We start from the raw sequence: 19,100 nt of genomic DNA on the forward strand, positions 1-19,100 counted from the left end.
AATGTTGTACATAATACAAAGATAATATAGTTAGGGGGAAATACATTGCTACAAAAACATCTTAATATATGTACATCCTTTAATAGCTTTAAAAGCTTTTTGCTTTAAAGAGGGTTGTATAAATGTAATATAATGTTTTATTTCTTTTTCAAAGGCAGCAAATTTTAAATTATGTATATAAAACTTGGCCATTAAAAGTATAAGATGTATTAAATATACATGTATATATTTATTTATATCATTCTCTTTAAGACCAAATAATACATGTTCCCAAAGTAAGCAATATTTCTCATCAATCTTATAAATAATAAATGCATTTTCTTAAAGTGGTTGTCTCTGGAGAGCTGCTACAGAATGACCCCTCTGTTACAAAATCGTGGGGTTTAAACTTTATAAAAATAAATGTAGCTGGACGGATTTTATGTATACGTTTATATGATACTTCCTTATGTTCATAGTGACCAGCTATCGATTAGGAATTAACTATATCTTTTTCTATTGAATGTCTTTTTGAAACTGATTCCAATGAGGTGACGTTGCAATATCATTTGGAAACAGCGTCCTTATAGGTCTATATTTGTTAAGAAACTGAAAAGAAAAAGCTATTTTATCTACAGGAGAATCTATTAGTGTAAGATTTGGGCAGTAACCGAACATATTATTCACAAATGCGCAAAACCGGTGCCATATCTAGCCCCGCCTACACACTGCAGCAGAGTGGTTTACTCTTCTAGCGGTCCTTTACGCCTAAATACTGCAGTTTAAATCCCAGCCAGGGTTTCCATTTTGGTTTTTTGGTCATTTGTTGGTTTTAAAACGCATTTTAAATATGTATGATATAGTCACGGCTGTAACCAATCTTGTATTGTGTAGGTGCAGTGAGAGAGAGAGAGAGAGAGAGAGAGAGAGAGAGAGAGAGAGAGAGACCTGTCATAAAACCATTTCACTGAGAATAATAAGAAGAAAAACAAAGGGTTAGGGCGAGGAGAGTAGAGGAGAAATAACTAGAACGAACGTGAAAAAGTTCGACTTGACGTGAAAAGAACGTAGCTCAGGATATTAAGGATAACAGCGATGTGCCCATTTTTACTGCAGCTGTGGCTCAGAGCGGCACAGAGCAAAGTTGACACACCCTGAATCAGTCCAGAAAACCAACACTGCACATTTTGGGATGGACATTTTCGTTACCCTGACGCCGGGGCGCATAGTAAGTCTTGTGGAGGGCGAGGCTTGGAACGGACTCAACACTTCGAGCCTGAATAAAAAGAGCTGACTCTGAACTGAAAGACTAGAGGAGCACAGCCTGCACGCAAATAAGGTAAGAAAAGTCTCTTTGTTTTGAGCACAATTCATTTATTATTTCTCTATAGTTTTCTCTGGAGTAATGAGCTCTGAATAAACGAACAGCATTCAGTCCACTGTACATTCAGCACAGTAGAATAACTACAGAAATGTAGGCTTATAAGAGTTATTTGGTCTTCTATCAAGCGATGTAGAACTACAAACTATATTTCCACTCTCTTATCTGGCCTACACCTTAAATTAATCGGTAAATGTGTCATTCTCCCCGTCATCTGAAAACTGAACGCTGTCAAGTATTTGGTTTTAGGTGCGAAGCAGCACTTGCTTGTTACGCATAAACTTCCTTAAATATATTGTTTAACCAAGCATGGTAAACACTACATTTTCCACAAGGAGGCACCTTTACTAACTGCTCCACAAGGGGGGGCTATTCAGTGCTTCGCATCAAAGACACTTGTGCCCTTGTTAAGTGCATATTTGACTTGTAACTCACACGTTAACACCTTCAAAATTGACAAAATGTTCCACGAGGGGCACTATTCAATACCTTGCATTATAGGCACCTTTCATCCTTGGTATTATAGGTAGATAGAGTAGGATCAAGTATTTTTAAAATGAACTTAATTTGCGATGATGTATTACTGTTGGTTTTACTGTGAATAGCAAGTTATCCGGTGTATTTTTTCATTACCTTGTTTGTTACATTCTGGACATATTTGCACATGAGTGTTTTGGGGCAGCCTCAGAATGAAACTAAAACTTTATTAAATCTACAACTGGTTTCTTTATTTCAGCCCTGCCCTTATAGGCTACAGTGGTCACTATGTATTAAGTTCAACTATCTTTAGATATTCTGGCCTCAGCTTTATGTGTCATCTCTCATAAACTGCAAACATCTGCCTTTAATTCATTGTCTGTAACTGCGTATTCAGTTCACCCTTGTTATATAGTTGCAAAAAAATTACAATTAAATATTTATTTTGAAACAAATGCATATTTCAGACACTTACTTTTATTAACCCTGCTTTCTAGTCTATTCTTGGCATTGGAAATGTTTTTTCCTTGTGAGCAGACACCAGACAGCTAAAATATGAAAATGATGTCATTTCTTCAACTCTCATTCACCGTTTTATGATATCCATTTACCAATTGCATGCACTTTTTGTGGTTATACAATGACAGATTTATAGTCCAGCTGTTGTTCTGCATGCTGTGTTAGACTTTCACCTTGTTTTTCAATTGTCAGGACTCCCACAGGTCCACAAATGGGCACTGCAGTGTCACTCACATGACGGTGGAATGTTAGTACGGTGGCATGTTAGAGTACTTTATTTATCCCCAAGGGAAATTAGTGTTACAGCAGCAAGTTAAATAAATGACAAGACACAAATGAAAATCTGTGCAAATAATATAAAATGTGCAATAATATTTATAGTGAAAATAATAATATTAAAAAGTTAACTGTTCAATGTAACTGATATCCAATGTGTATTAAAAACCCAGAGAAGGAGTTTCCACCTTGTTGGGACAGAGAGTGACGTTGTAAATGGATTTTGTTGTTGGCAGGAATTATTTACTGTAGTGGTCCTTATTGCAGTGGAGCTGAAAAAGCTTCTGACTGACTCATACCATTGTCTGTCCAGTAAGTTGTGTGTTGATTTGTCGATTATTTTGACCACTGACAATAGTTCTGCTGGAGCTTTTAAACAGGTTCCTGTCACTACTGGACTGGGAATAATCCACCAACCAATAATATTTAGTCAACAGCATCCTTGAAGAGAGATTGGAGGATGTCTAGCACAAACAGTGCAGCAACAGATGAGATACTGTTTATGATTTTGCATCTACAAGATGGGCTAACAAGGCTGGCATGTCTAATATAGTGGCCAATGAGTGGACACAGTTTTTAAAAACTCCAGCATCACTGCAGTGTTCAGATCCATCTGTACAAGACCAGCATACGCTAACACATTACCCCCTGCAGAGCTGAGAATGATCCACCACACAGATAATATTAGCTTTGTGGTAGTATAGGGGATCTGACCATTGAAGAACAGGGTGCTAGTACAAATACAAAGTGCATCTGTATTTAAGGTGGAGTTGATTAAATGGACAATGAGTGTAGGACAAAAAAAATGTATGTTATGACTGATCAGTTTACATTCAAAACTGTTGCCTAATAAACAGAAGAAAAAAATTTTAGGACCTCAAATTACATTGTTCCATGCTTAAGTAACTTGTACAAAAAAGCCACATATATGGATATTTGTTGGGAGTTGGCATTTATAGGCTTATCTATATTCTGGTTATTCCATTAGAGTAAATCAAGAGAAAATTACACATGGAATTGACTTATTTTTGTGATGAAATGGTTTCGTATTAAAATGTTAGTTATCAGCTGAGGCACAGAGTATGTTGTCTAATATTACCTTGACTGACCTGTGGCAATGCCATTTCCTGTAGAGACTGACATAAGCTAAACCAAAGCCCAGAGTTTACCGCAATCATGGAAGAGTCAGGAAATAGGAAAGACAGAAAAACAGGATACTGAGTTGATTTCTGAGGTCACGGTTTGCTGCATATAAAGTTGGGGTGTGGTTCAGTCCTATTAATCATTTTATCCTCCCGCTGTCACATTCTTTTCCTTCTCCCACTGTCATTCTCTCTCTCTGTCTCTTTCTGTCTGTCTGACCTTGGCTCTTTATTTTCTTCATTCTAGTTGGCTCTGGCTGAAGATTGTTTGTGTAGCTGAGGTAACGGTGAGGTAATGCTCAAGACTGCACAGACCTTACAGAATTACAGAAGTATTCAAATTCAGTGCTGGACCTGAGTGGATCAGTGTAGAAGAACTGAACAGTTGAATACATCAAGGTGAAGTATAGCCCTACATTTTAATATTTTATGGTATTTGAGCTTTGATTACTGACTAACAATTGTTTTATGAACTCTGGGGAATGTTTACATCTTCAGAGATCCATGCAGTTTAAACTAAAGATACAAATTTGGAAAAGCACATTGTAATAACTGTAAATGTGAAATGACTTTTTTGGCATTTTTTTTCAGCCACTGTCTCATTTCAAGCTTTGAGCTACAATGATGGAGGTGGAACAAGACTATGACAATTACACTTATGATTATCTGGAGTATGGAGACTTCGAGGAGCCTAAAGCTGGTGGTTATGTCCAGAAGGAGACTCTGCATATTATCTCAGTGCTCATCTACTCACTTGCATTTGTGCTTGGTTTAATTGGAAACGGCATTGTGATTTGGGTAACAGCATTCAAAAGCAAACGGACTATCAGTAGTTTGTGGTTGCAGAACCTGGCCATAGCGGATTTTGTGTTTGTACTTTTCCTTCCTGTCTCCATTGATTATGTGCTTCGTGACTTCAACTGGATCTTTGGATGGAATATGTGCAAGTTACATTCTTTTGTGTGTACAATAAACATGTATGCCAGTGTGTTGTTTCTCACTGTGCTCAGTTTGGATCGCTATGTGTCCCTGGTTCACCTTAGCTGGTGCCAAAGGTTCCGTACAGTGCAGTGGGCCCGGGCTGTGTGTGCACTGACCTGGATTGTGTCCATCCTGCTGAGCACACCAACTTTGATCTTCAGAGAAACTATCCAATTGCATAACAAGGTTGTGTGCTTCAACAACTTTCAAGATGAGAACGGACACATTGCAATTGAAAAGCATGTGTCTATAGTGCTGCTCCGCACTATAGTGGGTTTTCTTTTGCCATTAGCCACCATCAGTGTCACGGCTGTACTGCTGACCAGAAAAATGAAGCCGTCTGGCAAGGTGTGCCTGTCCAGCTTCTCCAAAACAGCCTCAGCCATTGTCCTGGCATTCTTCCTGTGCTGGGCGCCCTTCCACATCTTCAGTCTTATGGAACTCACCTTGCACCACTCGAAACAACTTCATTTAATTCTGATGGTGGGCTTCCCTCTGGCCACCAGCCTGGCATTTTTCAACAGCTGCCTTAACCCTGTACTCTATGTGCTGGTCAGTAAGAATGTGCGGGGTATCATCAAGACATCCTGCATGAACATTGCTAAGCAGTCTCTCAGAGAGTTCAACCAAAGCCTTACTGAGTCAGTGTCAGTTCCAGCAAACTGCTCTCCTGAAGAAGCTTCTGCCTGCTCCAATCTGAAGGCATCTACATCATCAGGAAACAGACAGACGACAGAGATTGATCTCTAAAAATATTTGTTGTTTGATCATATTTTAAATATAATGTGTATGATTTATATATAACAAACTCAAAGCATTCAGCTTTGCTTGTTTTTTTCTGGGTAACATTTAATAAAAGGAAGTTTTTTGTACTATGCTTTGGCACTTGCAGGAGCTGATATTGCAGTCACTGCCAGTGTTTGATTAATATAAAATGTTCATTGTAGAAAACCTGAGCAAGCACCATTTGCCCCATCCATGTTTCTCAGACTGCATGGGTGTAGAGACCTTTACTCTAAGCTCTAAGACAAAGACAAATAATCAGCTTTATATAGCACACCATGCAGAATTAAAAAAAAACCCATATCATTTGATTTGTTTGCTGTCATTGCCCTGTTTGTCTTTTTATGTGTTCATTTGTTAATGATCTGACAAAAAAGAAAACTTGGCGATTTGTTCTGAGGAGGCATTTCTGCACCAGATAGAATGTGTTTATTACAGTACAATTTTAACAGTGTTGACTTTTATAAATAAAATGAAACTTGGATTTGTATTGTTTTATTTTTTTTCAGTGTTATCTTGTGATCAAATTATTTCCTTGGTTTAAATCCTCTTCCAGTGTTAACTGAAATATATTTTCTGTTCAGGCCATTCTTCTTATTATTATTATATATTATTTATTATGTAATATTTGCAAAACTGTGAAGCCTGTGGACTGAAGCTTAATCATTCTTCCTCTGCAAGTATCCAGGAACAAGAAGTCTGTGCATCCACATTCAGTTTATATTTCTGTATGAAAAACAATGCTTCTAAGATTTTACACTGCTGATGGATCAATATTTAAGCCAGAGTCCTATAGGCATAGAGGGGAAACATTTGATGAGCATTTTCATGAGAGCTTGTGCCAAGACAACAAACACTAATTCTGAGTTAGCTATTTTCTACTATATATAGGTTACAATTGAAACAATTGAATTGAAATTGAGTTTTTTTTTTTGTCTGAAAATAAGATTTCTTCTTTTGTTTCCCACATGTTAAACATTATTGCTTTGGCTTTCTCTGGGTGGATTTTCAACCCGAGTCATTGCTATTTTCTGTTGTTTTTGACTGGAAGTGTCCTTCCCAAAATAACTCAATGTTTTTGCAGCATTTGGTACACATGTGGGAAAAGAACCCCCCAAAAAAACCACAGCATGAAGAAATAAGGAAGTGCTTTTTTCATCAGTGTTTTCTGGAACTGAACTTCACTAGCAGACTGTGGTGCAAAACTTTATAGACTTAAACTGATAGACATTTATTTTATATACATCAGTCATTAAATTCATATTAAATCCACCTCCTAATTTCTACATTCATTGTCAATTTTATCAGCTCCAATGCAAAAAAACATACATGTGCACTTCATTATTCTACAGGTAAAGGCTGTAGTCTATTTTTTGCTCTGCATACATTTTTGCCATTATACATGTTCTTTAATATTCAGGACCACAAAAGAGCAGGTATTATTTGTGTTGTACACTGGTGTCAGTAACTGTGACACTGAATTTTTTGGTGACATTTTGCCGTGTTGGCCTGTTATGAGTGGATCAGACACAACAGTGTTGCTGGAGTATTTAAACACCCACAACTGTTCATGTATCTACATTGGTCCACATGGTAGATGTAAAATTAGAGACAGTATCCCATGATGGAAAGATATTAAACTGGGCCCCACCACTCCACTGCCCCAGGACAACCCTGAAAATGTTGTCATAGTTACCTATCTGAGAAGGATTTGGCTGTTTTAAACAATAACCAGACACTCCATAAGTAGTTAGAGTTAGATCATCACAATTATATTGCTGAAAAAAAATTAAGAAAACAGCACAGATCAGCACAGCTGGCCACGAGTAAAAAAAAAAAAAAAAACGTTTGGATGCTGATATAGTTGACAACAAGCACTGGCATCCAGTGGGTGACCAGTTAACCAACACCAGACCCTAACTAGACCAGGAAAAATCAGCATGTCATGATTGTCTGTGCTTTTGTTTTGCTGCAGGGCAAACCACCTCCTTCTGTTAGTATTCAGGGCTGTGAGATGAGCTGAGGAGGCGGGTCTGCAGAGCCTGAAGCTGTTTCCGCCTGTCCCGAATAGGGTCGTGATGGATTTAACTAATTTAGTATGAAAAGCTGCAATGATCTCTCCTGAATTGATTATATGTCAGCTAAAAGAGGAGTGAAATGTAAACACATATTTTATAGAAAACATTAACATTAATAACCAATCAGACTTCACCCACAAACTGAACATTTGACTTTCTCTCGCCTTAATTTCATTTCATTTTGTTTCTAGTAACCAATATTTTCCTAAATGCAGCATGACGATGCTCTCTCAAGTCACAGTGCACTGTGTTCAAGTACAATTTGCATTTCTTACCTGTTTCAAGAGCAGAATGAACCATTTTGGAGAGGGTGGCACTGGTAATGCAAAATTGCCAAACAAGAAAACAAGGAAAAATACTGTAAATAATGTTCTATGAATGATGAAAGTTATTCATTCATTCATTATTTGTAACCCCTTATCCAGTTCAGGGTCACGGTGGGTCCAGAGCCTACCTGGAATCATTGTGCGCAAGGTGGGAACACGCCCTGGAGGGGGCACCAGTCCTTCACAGGGTAACACACACTCACACATTCAAGTACCAACGTGTGTTTGCGGGAGGAGACCGGAGCACCCGGAGGAAACCCACGCAGACACAGGGAGAACACACCACACTCCTCACAGACAGTCACCCGGAGCGGGAATCGAACCCAGGTCCCTTGAACTGTGTGACGCTACCTGCTGCACCACCGTGCCGCCCTCATGAAAGTTATAATCATTTAGTTTCTATAGAAGCCCATTTCTTCTATTTCATAATTATGCACTGATCTCATAATTAGGATATACTAATTCATAATTATGAGATAATAAGTCAAAATTAAGATGATAATAATAATGAAATATTATTAAATTTCTATGCTTGTCAGACTTTGGGATTTCCTCTGAACACAGTTTAAAGTTAATGAACACGAGACATTTTAAAATGAATTTTATTCGTTGATATGGATCAAGGGTGTCTTTTCTGGGGGAGCTTCTCACTGTAAGTTGTGGATAAATATATAGTCAGCGACTAAAAGTAAGAAACCAAAATTCAAATGTTAGGGATGGGCTGATAGATACCTAGATATTGATATTTCCAATTCTTGCATTTACTTTTAAGAATTAATGTGCATACTAGCTGTCTATTAATAATAAAATGTCACCATAAATAGTGGCATGTTATGGGAACTACTTTTCCTTTCCATCTTCTCCATCTGCTGACCAACACACCCAACACACACGCTCAAAAAGTTAGCACAGACTGCCACCTGGCAGGCTTTATCCAGGCTGTGTATAACAGAAAAGGCAATGATTATAACTAACTGTGGGGGAGTGATTTATATCTTTTTTTAGGCTGTTTGTTTGTATTTGCCATGTTAATTAAAATAGTTATATATAAAAATATTTTTGTAAAATATATATATTTTTTATGAATAAAGTAATTATATACACGTTATAGTAATTTTTTATTTGCCCTTTCAGAATCCGAGTTAAAAACTTTTCACAACGTCGGTATCGGCATCGGCCTGGGTTTTACTTGGTATCGGATCGGAAGGGAAATGTGTGATGTCGCACATCACTCTGTACCCGGCGGAGGCGGGAAATGTGTGGAGTCGAATCCTAAGCTTTGGAATTCGGGCTCGGTTCTTATGGGAAAGAATCGATTCTTTTTGGGTCTTGACTCTCAGTCCTGCCGTTATGATTTTGTGAATATGTATTGTAAAGGCCGCTGTGCTGCTTTGAGGCGACCCGTTTCTCTTTCTCTCGTGTTCTCGGCTTCACGTCGGTTAATGTAATCCTCTTATTGCCAAGACTTTGCGGTAGCGGCTGGGATTTGTGTCGGTTGGCGCTGTTGAACCAGAGAAGTGAGACAATCCTCTGTGCTCGGGGAGCTTGGACAGGCGGACCGTTATTTATAAAGATATACAATCTCTCTGCACTAACCTTAGCCTACATCTCCCAGGTAAACACATGCCTATGGTCATTTAAATTGTTCTTTTTAAACCTATGATACCTTATCACATAATGTGCCCAGATTGTATCGGTGTTGTTTTTATTATTGTTTTTTTTTTTTTAATCAGGGTCATGCTACGGTGGCCGGGGGTGAAGAGAGCGGTGTCGGGGGCGGCACTGGCGAAGCACAACTTCGGTGATATTCACGTTTTATTTTGAGCAGATTTGTTCATTTACCCATTGTACCCAAGGCCTTACTCTACTAGATTATCTAACGGGTGGTTTAAAATACACAGGGACTTATTCATCAGTGCCAAGTCAGGATGGTAAATTCCTCCCTAAATGTTGGGCTCTAAATTATGGCACTATATAATTTAAATAAGTGTTCATATATTTAACACGTGTACTCACTCTTTCTCCATTTGTGAGTGAAGGCTACAGTACATCGATCATCCACAAAATTTAAATGACCTCCATCCGTTGTATCAGCTCTGTTTGACTGACATGTATTTGGAATTTTGTATTTTTTAAACCAGACTGTAGTTAATCTGTTGCATCCTGTTGATCAGACACAGTAGTACTGCTAAACACTGTGTCTGCTCACTGGCCGTTGTATTAGACCTTGTTGGTCCAGTTTATAGATGCAAAGTAAGAAACATTAGTTTTTTGTTACTTCACATTGTGTGTTATTCATCCTTTAGTGGTCATAATACTCTGCCACTGCTTCTGTTGTGTGAATATTTAGAAAATCCATCCAGCACTGACACTAAAGTGTTTATTAATTACAGGCTCTGCTGTGTTGAATCCACTCATACAAACCGGATTCCAAAAATGTTGGGACATTAAACAAATTGTGAATAAAAACTGAAATGTCAATATTTTATTCGTAATAGAACATCAAAAGTGTAATCTGAGTAAATGTAACATTTTAAAGGAAAAATATGTTGATTCAAAATTTCACAGTGTCAACAAGATAGTGAAAGATAGTGCAGCAATACCGGAATGGTGTTACCCAGCGTAAAATAGCAAAGACTTTTAAGTTATCATCATCAACTGTGCATAACATCATCAAATGATTCAGAGAATCTGGAACAATTGCTGTGCGTAAGGGTCAAGGCCGTAAAACTCTACTGGATGCTCGTGATCTCCGGGCCCTTAAACGTCACTGCACCTCAAACAGGAATGCCACTGTCAAGGAAATAACAGAATGGGCTCAGGAATACTTCCAGAAAGCATTGTCAGTGAACACAATCCACCGTGCCATCTGCCGTTGCCAGCTGAAACTCTACAGTGCAAAGAGGAAGCCATTTCTAAGCAAGCTCCACAAGCTCAGATGTTTGCACTGGGCCAGGGGTCTTTTAAAATGGAGTGTGGCAAAATGGAAGACTGTTCTGTGGTCAGATGAGTCACGATTTGAAGTTCTTTATGGAACACTGGGACGCCATGTCATCCGGACCAGAGAGGACAAGGACAACCCAAGTTGTTATCAACGCTCCGTTCAGAAGCCTGCATCACTGATGGTATGGGGTTGCATGAGTGCTTGTGGCATGGGCAGCTTACATGTCTGGAAAGGCACCATTAATGCAGAGAACTATGTTCAAGTTCTAGAACAACATATGCTCCCATCTAGACGTTATCTCTTTCAGGGAAGACCCTGCATTTTTCAACAAGATAATGCCAAACCACATTCTGCAGCAATCACAACATCATGGCTACGTAGGAGAAGGATCCGGGTACTGAGAAGGATCCGGGTACAGATATTTCACCAATCGAGAACATTTGGCGCATCATAAAGAGGAAGGTGCGACAAAGAAGGCCCAAGAAGATTGAACAGTTAGAGGCCTGTATTAGACATGAATGGGAGAGCATTCCTATTTCTAAACTTGAGAAACTGGTCTCCTCTGGCCCCAGACGTCTGTTGAGTGTTGTAAGAAGAAGGGGGGATGCCACACAGTGGTAAAAAATGGCCTTGTCCCAACTTTTTTGGGATTTGTTGACGCCATGAAATTTTGAAACAAAAATTCCCTTAAAATGATACATTCTCTCAGTTTAAACTTTTGATCTGTGATTAGTGTTCTATTCTGAATAAAATATTAGATGTTGGCACCTCCACATCATTGCATTCAGTTTTTATTCACAATTTGTTTAGTGTCCCAACTTTTTTGGAATCCGGTTTGTACAAGTGCAACACTCACTAACACACCACCATGTTAGTGTCAACACAGTGCTGACAATTTTCTACCACACAAATATTACCTCTGGTGGGGGTGTAAAAACAAGGAAGCCGTTTTATTATTTTGGCTGCTATATATACACTGTATATGATATGAAAATTGTTCAGTAAACAGTATGAAAATTAAACCTTGATGAAAATTATTTTATTAACCTTTTCACATTCATCAAATTCACTGTCAATTTTATTCTAACTATTATTAGTAGGCTCAGCAAACTTATGACTATGATATAATTGTATACAGCATTTTGTTTTGTAGAACATGACAAAAGAAACATACCTCTAATGAGATTTAATTAGATTTAATACATGTTTCTTGAATGGGTTGTTTTCACCTTGGCATAACACAAGGATTAAAAGAGGAGATGCTGATTTTTATCTGCATTTTTATCCAGTTCATTCTGTGGCCAGACCCACTGCCAGTAACTTGATGGAAGTATTTGTTGACGGGAAGCCCGTCATGGTGGAGCCAGGAACCACTGTGCTACAGGTGAAGCATTCACAGACTATTTTCCTCAGAATTTCTTTTAACAGCAGATTGCAAGTGTGATGAACAACACATACTCATCACTCATTTCTATATATACACTATGCACATCATTGCATATGCATTTAAAATAGCTTATTAATTGTAATGTTAAAAATGCAGGCATGTGAGAAAGTGGGGGTGCAGATCCCTCGCTTCTGCTACCATGAGCGCCTATCTGTGGCAGGGAACTGCCGCATGTGTCTGGTGGAGATAGAGAAGTCCCCAAAGGTATAAACTCATGCCACCATGCTCCGTCAGTAATAAAAATGTTTTAAGTCTTGATGTAATACCATGCTTGATAGAGTCACTTCTGTGTCAGCTTACATATATTTACTGTATACATGTTATCTTACAGCCAGTAGCTGCATGTGCTATGCCAGTCATGAAAGGATGGAATATTCTCACAGACTCAGAGAAAACCAGGAAGGCTAGGTAATATAATATTCCTTCTTTTCACTGTGAGAAAAGACTGTGACTGCAGATCAAATAACTTTCTGACATTCATTTTCAATTTTGTATCATATAGAAACATACTCTTTTCATTTTGAATGAAATAATATGTAAATGAATTAAAGAGCTACCAATTAAATCCCAGCTTTAACCTTTGCCTTTTACATTTGCCATTCTAATATCCAGCATAAATAAGTACACATTTTCATACACTGATTTATGTAATATAAGCATTGGGGCCCAGTGATTTTGGGTAGGCTCTGGATCCACCACAACACTGCACTGAATAAGCGGTTACAGACGATGAATGAATTAATTATTTATGTAACAAACATGAGAATTGTTGTCTGTTTCTGGCTGGACAAGGGAGGGAGTGATGGAGTTTCTGCTGGCTAACCATCCACTAGACTGTCCCATCTGTGACCAAGGAGGAGAATGTGATCTTCAGGTGGGCATTTTATGTCTAACAATCAGTCTAAGACAAGCATTGTATTTTTGGGGGGTGTTCTTCTGTAGGATAATTACTGAAATGTAATTTTGTTATATAGGACCAGTCTATGATGTTTGGCAGTGATCGTAGCCGGTTTACAGAGACAAAGCGAGCAGTTGAGGACAAGAACATAGGCCCTCTCATCAAAACTATTATGACACGCTGCATCCAGTGCACCCGCTGTGTCCGGTGAGAAAAACTTTTTCTTATAATTATTTCTCTGTAAAGTCCATTTTAAAGTAGTCAGTGTTTAAATTAAATTTTCCCATTAAACATAGTAAATGCTAAGAAAATGTAGTAGGTGATAGGAATGTCCTTTGGCGTCAAGACATGAAATTCCATCACTGTTTTCATGACTGTGCTGACACTTAAAGGTTTTGTTTTTATTTTTTTATTTTAATAGAAATCTATATGAGAATGTTCTTCACTTTCAGTTTTGCCACTGAGATTGCTGGAGTGGAGGATTTGGGTACTACAGGCAGGGGAAATGCCATGGAAATCGGCACATATGTGGAGAAAATGTTTATGTCTGAGCTGTCTGGGAATGTCATTGATATCTGCCCTGTTGGAGCTCTTACATCCAAACCTTATGCCTTTACCTCCAGACCATGGGAGACCAGGTATGTAAACAAACCACACACAGACATACAAAAGCATATGTGACTTCCTATTCCAAACACACTAGTAAGACTAAAATACATATTTTCCCTGACAGAAAGACAGAATCCATTGATGTGCTGGATGCAGTGGGTAGTAACATAGTGGTGAGCACTAGAGGAGGAGAGGTTATGAGAATTCTTCCCAGACTCCATGAGGACATCAATGAAGAGTGGATCTCTGACAAGACTCGGTATGCAGTGATATTAAGACGCAACCAAAAAAAAATCCTGTATCCTGCAGTCGCCCCTCCCTGAAGACCAGACCAGATAGTCATTTAATGTATAAGGTGGTTGGTCCTTTCATTGTGTAGGAAAATCCAAACCTGTAAATATTTGTTCTAGTACTTACTTCACTTTATCATATTTTCTGTTTCTCTGCACAGTTTTGCGTATGATGGGTTGAAGAGACAGCGTCTCACACAGCCCATGGTGAAGGATGCATCTGGACAGCTGGTAGCCACGTCCTGGGAGGAGGCCCTGTCCCGGGTTGCAGGGGTGGTATGAGTCATTGTGATCTCATGATGGAAATGTGTGATATTCATTTATAGTTCTCCAAATTCAGGACAAGTCTTATTGTTAATGGTACCCAGTGTGTAAAGTTTATAGATTTTATCTTACAACAACAGTCTAAAATCTTCACTACTGAAAATTCAAAACAGAACAGATATATTTTAGGTATACTGTATACTACTACATTCTAGTATGAAGTGTTCTTTTCTAATAAACACTTTCACTGCTGTCTTTTATTGTAGCTACAAACCTCACAGGGCAGTGATATAGCAGCTATAGCAGGAGGTATGGCAGATGCAGAATCACTCATTGCCCTGAAGGATCTGTTGAACCAACTTGACAGTGAAAACCTGTGCATGGAGGAAATCTTCCCCATGGCTGGGGCAGGGTAAGGGAGTCCTGGGACTGCAAATGTTTTTTTGGTTGTGTACTTCCAACAGTTTTGTCCCCAGATTTAAAGGGACACTAGGTAACATTTGGGTTTTGGCTCCTCATCCAAAAGTTACTTGTGGCCCTTTCACACATGCACTCCAGAGAATTTGTAGAGAAACACTGGAGTATCTGATCCAAAGATGTCCCGGAACGGTCGTTCAGACATGCAGCTCACAGCAGGAGATTTTCTGCCTCAGGCACGTTCTAACAGTGGGAGATAAATCACGTGATTTAGGCATGGCACACAGTGCTTGTACAGTGCATGCAGGAGAAACTCCGGAACACTTCCCACACCGTATCTCACATGCACTGACTTTGAGTTTACCTGGAACATTTACTAGGGCTCGAGGAGGATAAAGACCAGGTAAGGTCCGGGAGGAATGTAGTCACGTTCACACATACATTACTCCTCCGAGTAAACACCGGAACATTTCTGGATTACTGTTCATGTCTGAAAGGGGCAATAGTGCAGTTTTTGCAGTGCTGAGTCCAGCATAGTAGTGATTGTGGTTTTGTTCAGCTTATTACAAGACAGTGTAGCATCATGATATTGATTGTGATGATTTTGTAATTTTAAGTTTAAATTACATAGTGTTCCTTTAACCAAATTATTTATTTTTCATTAGGACTGATTTGCGCTCAAACTACCTGCTAAACACAAGCATCAGTGGCGTTGAGGAAGCAGACCTGTTGCTATTGGTGGGCACAAACCCTCGTTATGAGGCTCCGCTCTTCAACGCTCGTATCAGGAAAAGGTGAACAATATCTGGATGTGAATGCATGCTCTTGGCTTCACTTGAATCATTAACGCAGTGAAATTTATTTTGTTCAACCTGTTATTGGAAACAATACTTCAGCCTTCTTGAAAGAGAAGAGAAAGTTAATGACCTGTAATGTCTTCCTTTCAGTTATTTATTAGGTGTTGCTTTTGAATTTAGATCAGACCACAGTAATATTATTTATGTTTTTCCCATAGCTGGCTCCACAATGAGCTACAGGTGGCCCTAGTAGGGCATGAGGTAGACCTGAGCTATTCCTATAATTATTTGGGAGATTCAACTCAGGTTCTTCTGGAGATTGCAGAAGGAAAACACCCTTTCAGTGAGGTACAACCACACACACACACACACACACACAACATTTAGCAATGAGTTTGGGTTAAAAGAGAGAGGATGGAAACTGAAAATAGACAAAATAGCCAGAACACACTTCCCTCAATGTTATGCTGAAAAGTATGAGGCTTTATCCTCTAAATATGTGTGTTTGAGCTTGAGTTTGCTGGAACATCATCTGTGGTGTGCTAAACAACAAGTGTCTGTTAGCTGGTCAGATGTGCTTCTGAACAGTGTGGAGCCCATCTTATTTTGCTAATTTTCTAACTTTTCTGTTCCTCCAGCACCAATTGCTGAAATTTGCTCTCTCAGAAATATTTCTTTTATCGTCAACACGTGTCTGATCTGAGATGAACTACACAGCACCAAAAACCCTTTGCTCGACCCACATGAAGCCCACACAGCCCAATATTTTACATATCATTTTGAGTTTTGCTTCCTTGTAGACCGGATGGTGCAACAGGTAGCATAGCTGTTACATAGCTCCAGGGTCCTAGGGTTGTGGGTTTGAACACTGCCCCGGGTGACTATCTCTGAGGAATTTGGTGTGTTCTCCCCATGGCTATGTGGGTTTCCTCTGGGTTTTCCAGTTTCCTCCCACAGTCCAAAAACAACATTAGTAGGTGGATTGTGTCCATGTATGTGGATATGTGTTTCCCTGTTAAGGACTGGCCCTCTTAAGGGGTTATTCCTTGGGTGTATTCTTTGTGCCCATGGATTCTGGCTAGGGTCCAGACCCACTGTGACACTGAACTGGATAAGCAGTTACAGACAATGAATGAATATTTCTTTGTGAGCCATTATGCTGTTTAGTTATAGACAGGTGGACCGTCAGGAGGAAGAAGTTGAGAACCTCTGCTCTAAACAGTACCTTTCCCAAATGCTGCATATTCACTCTTAGGTCCTTGCCCAAGCTAAGCGTCCTGTAGTGGTGGTGGGCAGTGCTGCTCTGCAGAGGAAAGATGGAGCTGCTATACATGCTGCTGTATCAGCTATTGCTCACAATGCTTATGTCGCCAGAGGCCCACAGGACAACTGGAAGGTCCTTAATGTTCTCCATAGGTATATTACAACCTACTACTACTAATAATAATAATAATAAGAAGAATGATAATAATAATATATATATATATATATATATATATATATATATATATATATATATATATATATATATATATATATATTATAATAATTATAATAATATAATTTATTATAAATAATAATATTAAAAAATATTTAAATGACATATTACTAAAAATGTATTTGCATCATGATCTGTGTTCAGGGTGGCAAGCCAAGTGGCTTCCTTGGATCTAGGATACAAGTCAGGAATTGAGGTCATCAGGATGAACCCACCCAATGTGCTTTTCCTTCTTGGAGCTGATGCTGGCTGTATTACCAGAGAGCAGCTTCCAAAGAACTGCTTCATAATATACCAGGGTAAGTGTGTAATACATCAATAACAAACAAAAACTTTGTGCTGGGCATAAAATTAGAATATCGTGAAAAAGTTGATTTATTTTAGTAATTATATTCAAAAAGTGAAACTTGTATAATATACTCATTCATTACACACAGACTAATATATTTCAAGTGGTTATTTCTTTTAATTTGATGATTATAACTGACAACTAATGAAAACCCCAAATTCAGAAGACACCTGGTGCATCAGCTAATTAACTATATATATATATATGCAGGTCATCATGGTGATGTTGGGGCTACAATGGCAAATGTCATACTGCCAGGAGCAGCATACACTGAAAAGTGTGGTACTTATGTGAATACGGAAGGACGTGCCCAACAGACCCATGTGGCGGTGACAGCTCCAGGAATGGCTCGAGAAGACTGGAAGATTTTACGTGCCATTTCAGAGGTCAGATATCACATCATGTTCATGTTCTATTTAACTGATTGTGAAGAGTTACCAAAAAAAAAAAAACAATAAAAATATTTTTATGAGATGTAATTTTTCTGCTTGCCATCTTTATATCTTGTGTAAATCTACTAGGGTAATAAATGTATTGTATATGTGTGTGCAGTTAGCTGGGATCACTTTGCCCTATGACACACTGGATGAGGTGAGAGAGAGACTGGCTCAGGTGGCACCAAATCTGGTGCGTTATGATGATGTGGAGGAGGCAAATTATTTCAAACAGGCCAATGAGCTGGCCAAAGTGAGTGAATTTATATTAAGAAGACATAGACCAGACATTTTCTGTAATATGTATTAGTACATTGATGATTGAGTTGTAAAATTAAGTGCTGTAATAACAACAAAAATCATATTTGCATATTATCTCTTACTCAGGGTATTGATCAGACCCTGCTTTCTCAGCCTCTTATTCCTCCTCAGTTAACTTTAAAAGACTTCTACATGACAGGTGAGTTATTGCTGCAATACGTTTTTTTCTCTGAGTTATTTAAAGTGGATGTGTGCTTACCTATCCCTGTATATCATATTATGGTTTTAAACAGGGTGCATGTTTAAATTTGTATCTATTTCTTCGTAGACACAATCAGCCGAGCCTCTCAGACAATGGCAAAATGTGTGAAGGCTGTGACAGAGGGAGGACAAGCTGTAGAGGCTGAAGGCTGAAGATACTCTAGTACAGACCTGCTGATCACCTGCACTTTACTCTAGCACCTTAATCATATTACAAAACTAGTGACCTAATGTGTTTGTGAATGTTTCCCAAACACACCATGCTATACGCACAATTAAATATTTGTAATTTCCCTGTGTTTTACCATAAAACTGAATTTTAGGTTGAAACATCTGTGTAGACATTTCAGAAAAATTATATATATATATATATATATATTCGTAAGACTGTAAAGTGGAACTTAATTTTTATATAAAGAATGAATGATCAATTAAAATGTAAGTATGTGAATATAGTAGCGTATCTGGTACTGTATATGCTCTTGCCTGTTGTTTATGCTCCCAACATTCTTGAAGGCTGTAAAATGTAAAACATTGAAACCATTAATAACCGCTGTATTTTCCTTTACATGGGCAGTGTAATATTTGTGAAATTATATGTTTATTTTCTGCTGGTCAAAATGTATGTTGACTTGAATATGTAAAATTGTAGGCAATCATTCCTGGTATTTTAACTTCTTAAACGATCT

The 19,100-nt window shown here is 38.4% G+C and overlaps 2 protein-coding genes across 3 annotated transcripts; both read left to right on the forward strand.

Annotated features, from left to right (window-relative positions):
- The first annotated feature begins 990 nt into the window (after positions 1-990).
- Positions 991-6,020, forward strand: cmklr2 (chemerin chemokine-like receptor 2). 2 transcript variants are annotated; one of them, XM_066686372.1, is made up of 3 exons: positions 991-1,318; positions 4,022-4,173; positions 4,366-6,020. In XM_066686372.1, the coding sequence occupies exon 3, from the start codon at positions 4,396-4,398 to the stop codon at positions 5,503-5,505; it is 1,110 nt and encodes a 369-aa protein (XP_066542469.1). In that variant the 5' UTR covers positions 991-1,318; positions 4,022-4,173; positions 4,366-4,395; the 3' UTR covers positions 5,506-6,020. The 2 variants fall into 2 exon arrangements, with proteins under 2 accessions (XP_066542469.1, XP_066542470.1); XM_066686373.1 differs by lacking the exon at positions 991-1,318 and having other exon boundaries at positions 1,338-4,173.
- A 3,233-nt stretch (positions 6,021-9,253) lies between these two features.
- On the forward strand, positions 9,254-19,052 carry LOC136710649 (NADH-ubiquinone oxidoreductase 75 kDa subunit, mitochondrial-like). The gene is made up of 19 exons (XM_066686370.1): positions 9,254-9,557; positions 9,676-9,743; positions 12,176-12,270; positions 12,430-12,537; positions 12,665-12,741; positions 13,126-13,207; positions 13,308-13,438; positions 13,684-13,869; positions 13,965-14,099; positions 14,292-14,406; positions 14,661-14,806; positions 15,477-15,605; positions 15,827-15,956; positions 16,864-17,024; positions 17,251-17,405; positions 17,666-17,841; positions 18,008-18,142; positions 18,277-18,349; positions 18,479-19,052. The coding sequence occupies exons 2-19, from the start codon at positions 9,680-9,682 to the stop codon at positions 18,562-18,564; spliced, it is 2,184 nt and encodes a 727-aa protein (XP_066542467.1). The 5' UTR covers positions 9,254-9,557; positions 9,676-9,679; the 3' UTR covers positions 18,565-19,052.
- Positions 19,053-19,100: the final 48 nt, after the last annotated feature.

This window comes from Hoplias malabaricus, chromosome 12 (genome assembly GCF_029633855.1).
Source record: "Hoplias malabaricus isolate fHopMal1 chromosome 12, fHopMal1.hap1, whole genome shotgun sequence".
Taxonomy (NCBI): domain Eukaryota; kingdom Metazoa; phylum Chordata; class Actinopteri; order Characiformes; family Erythrinidae; genus Hoplias; species Hoplias malabaricus.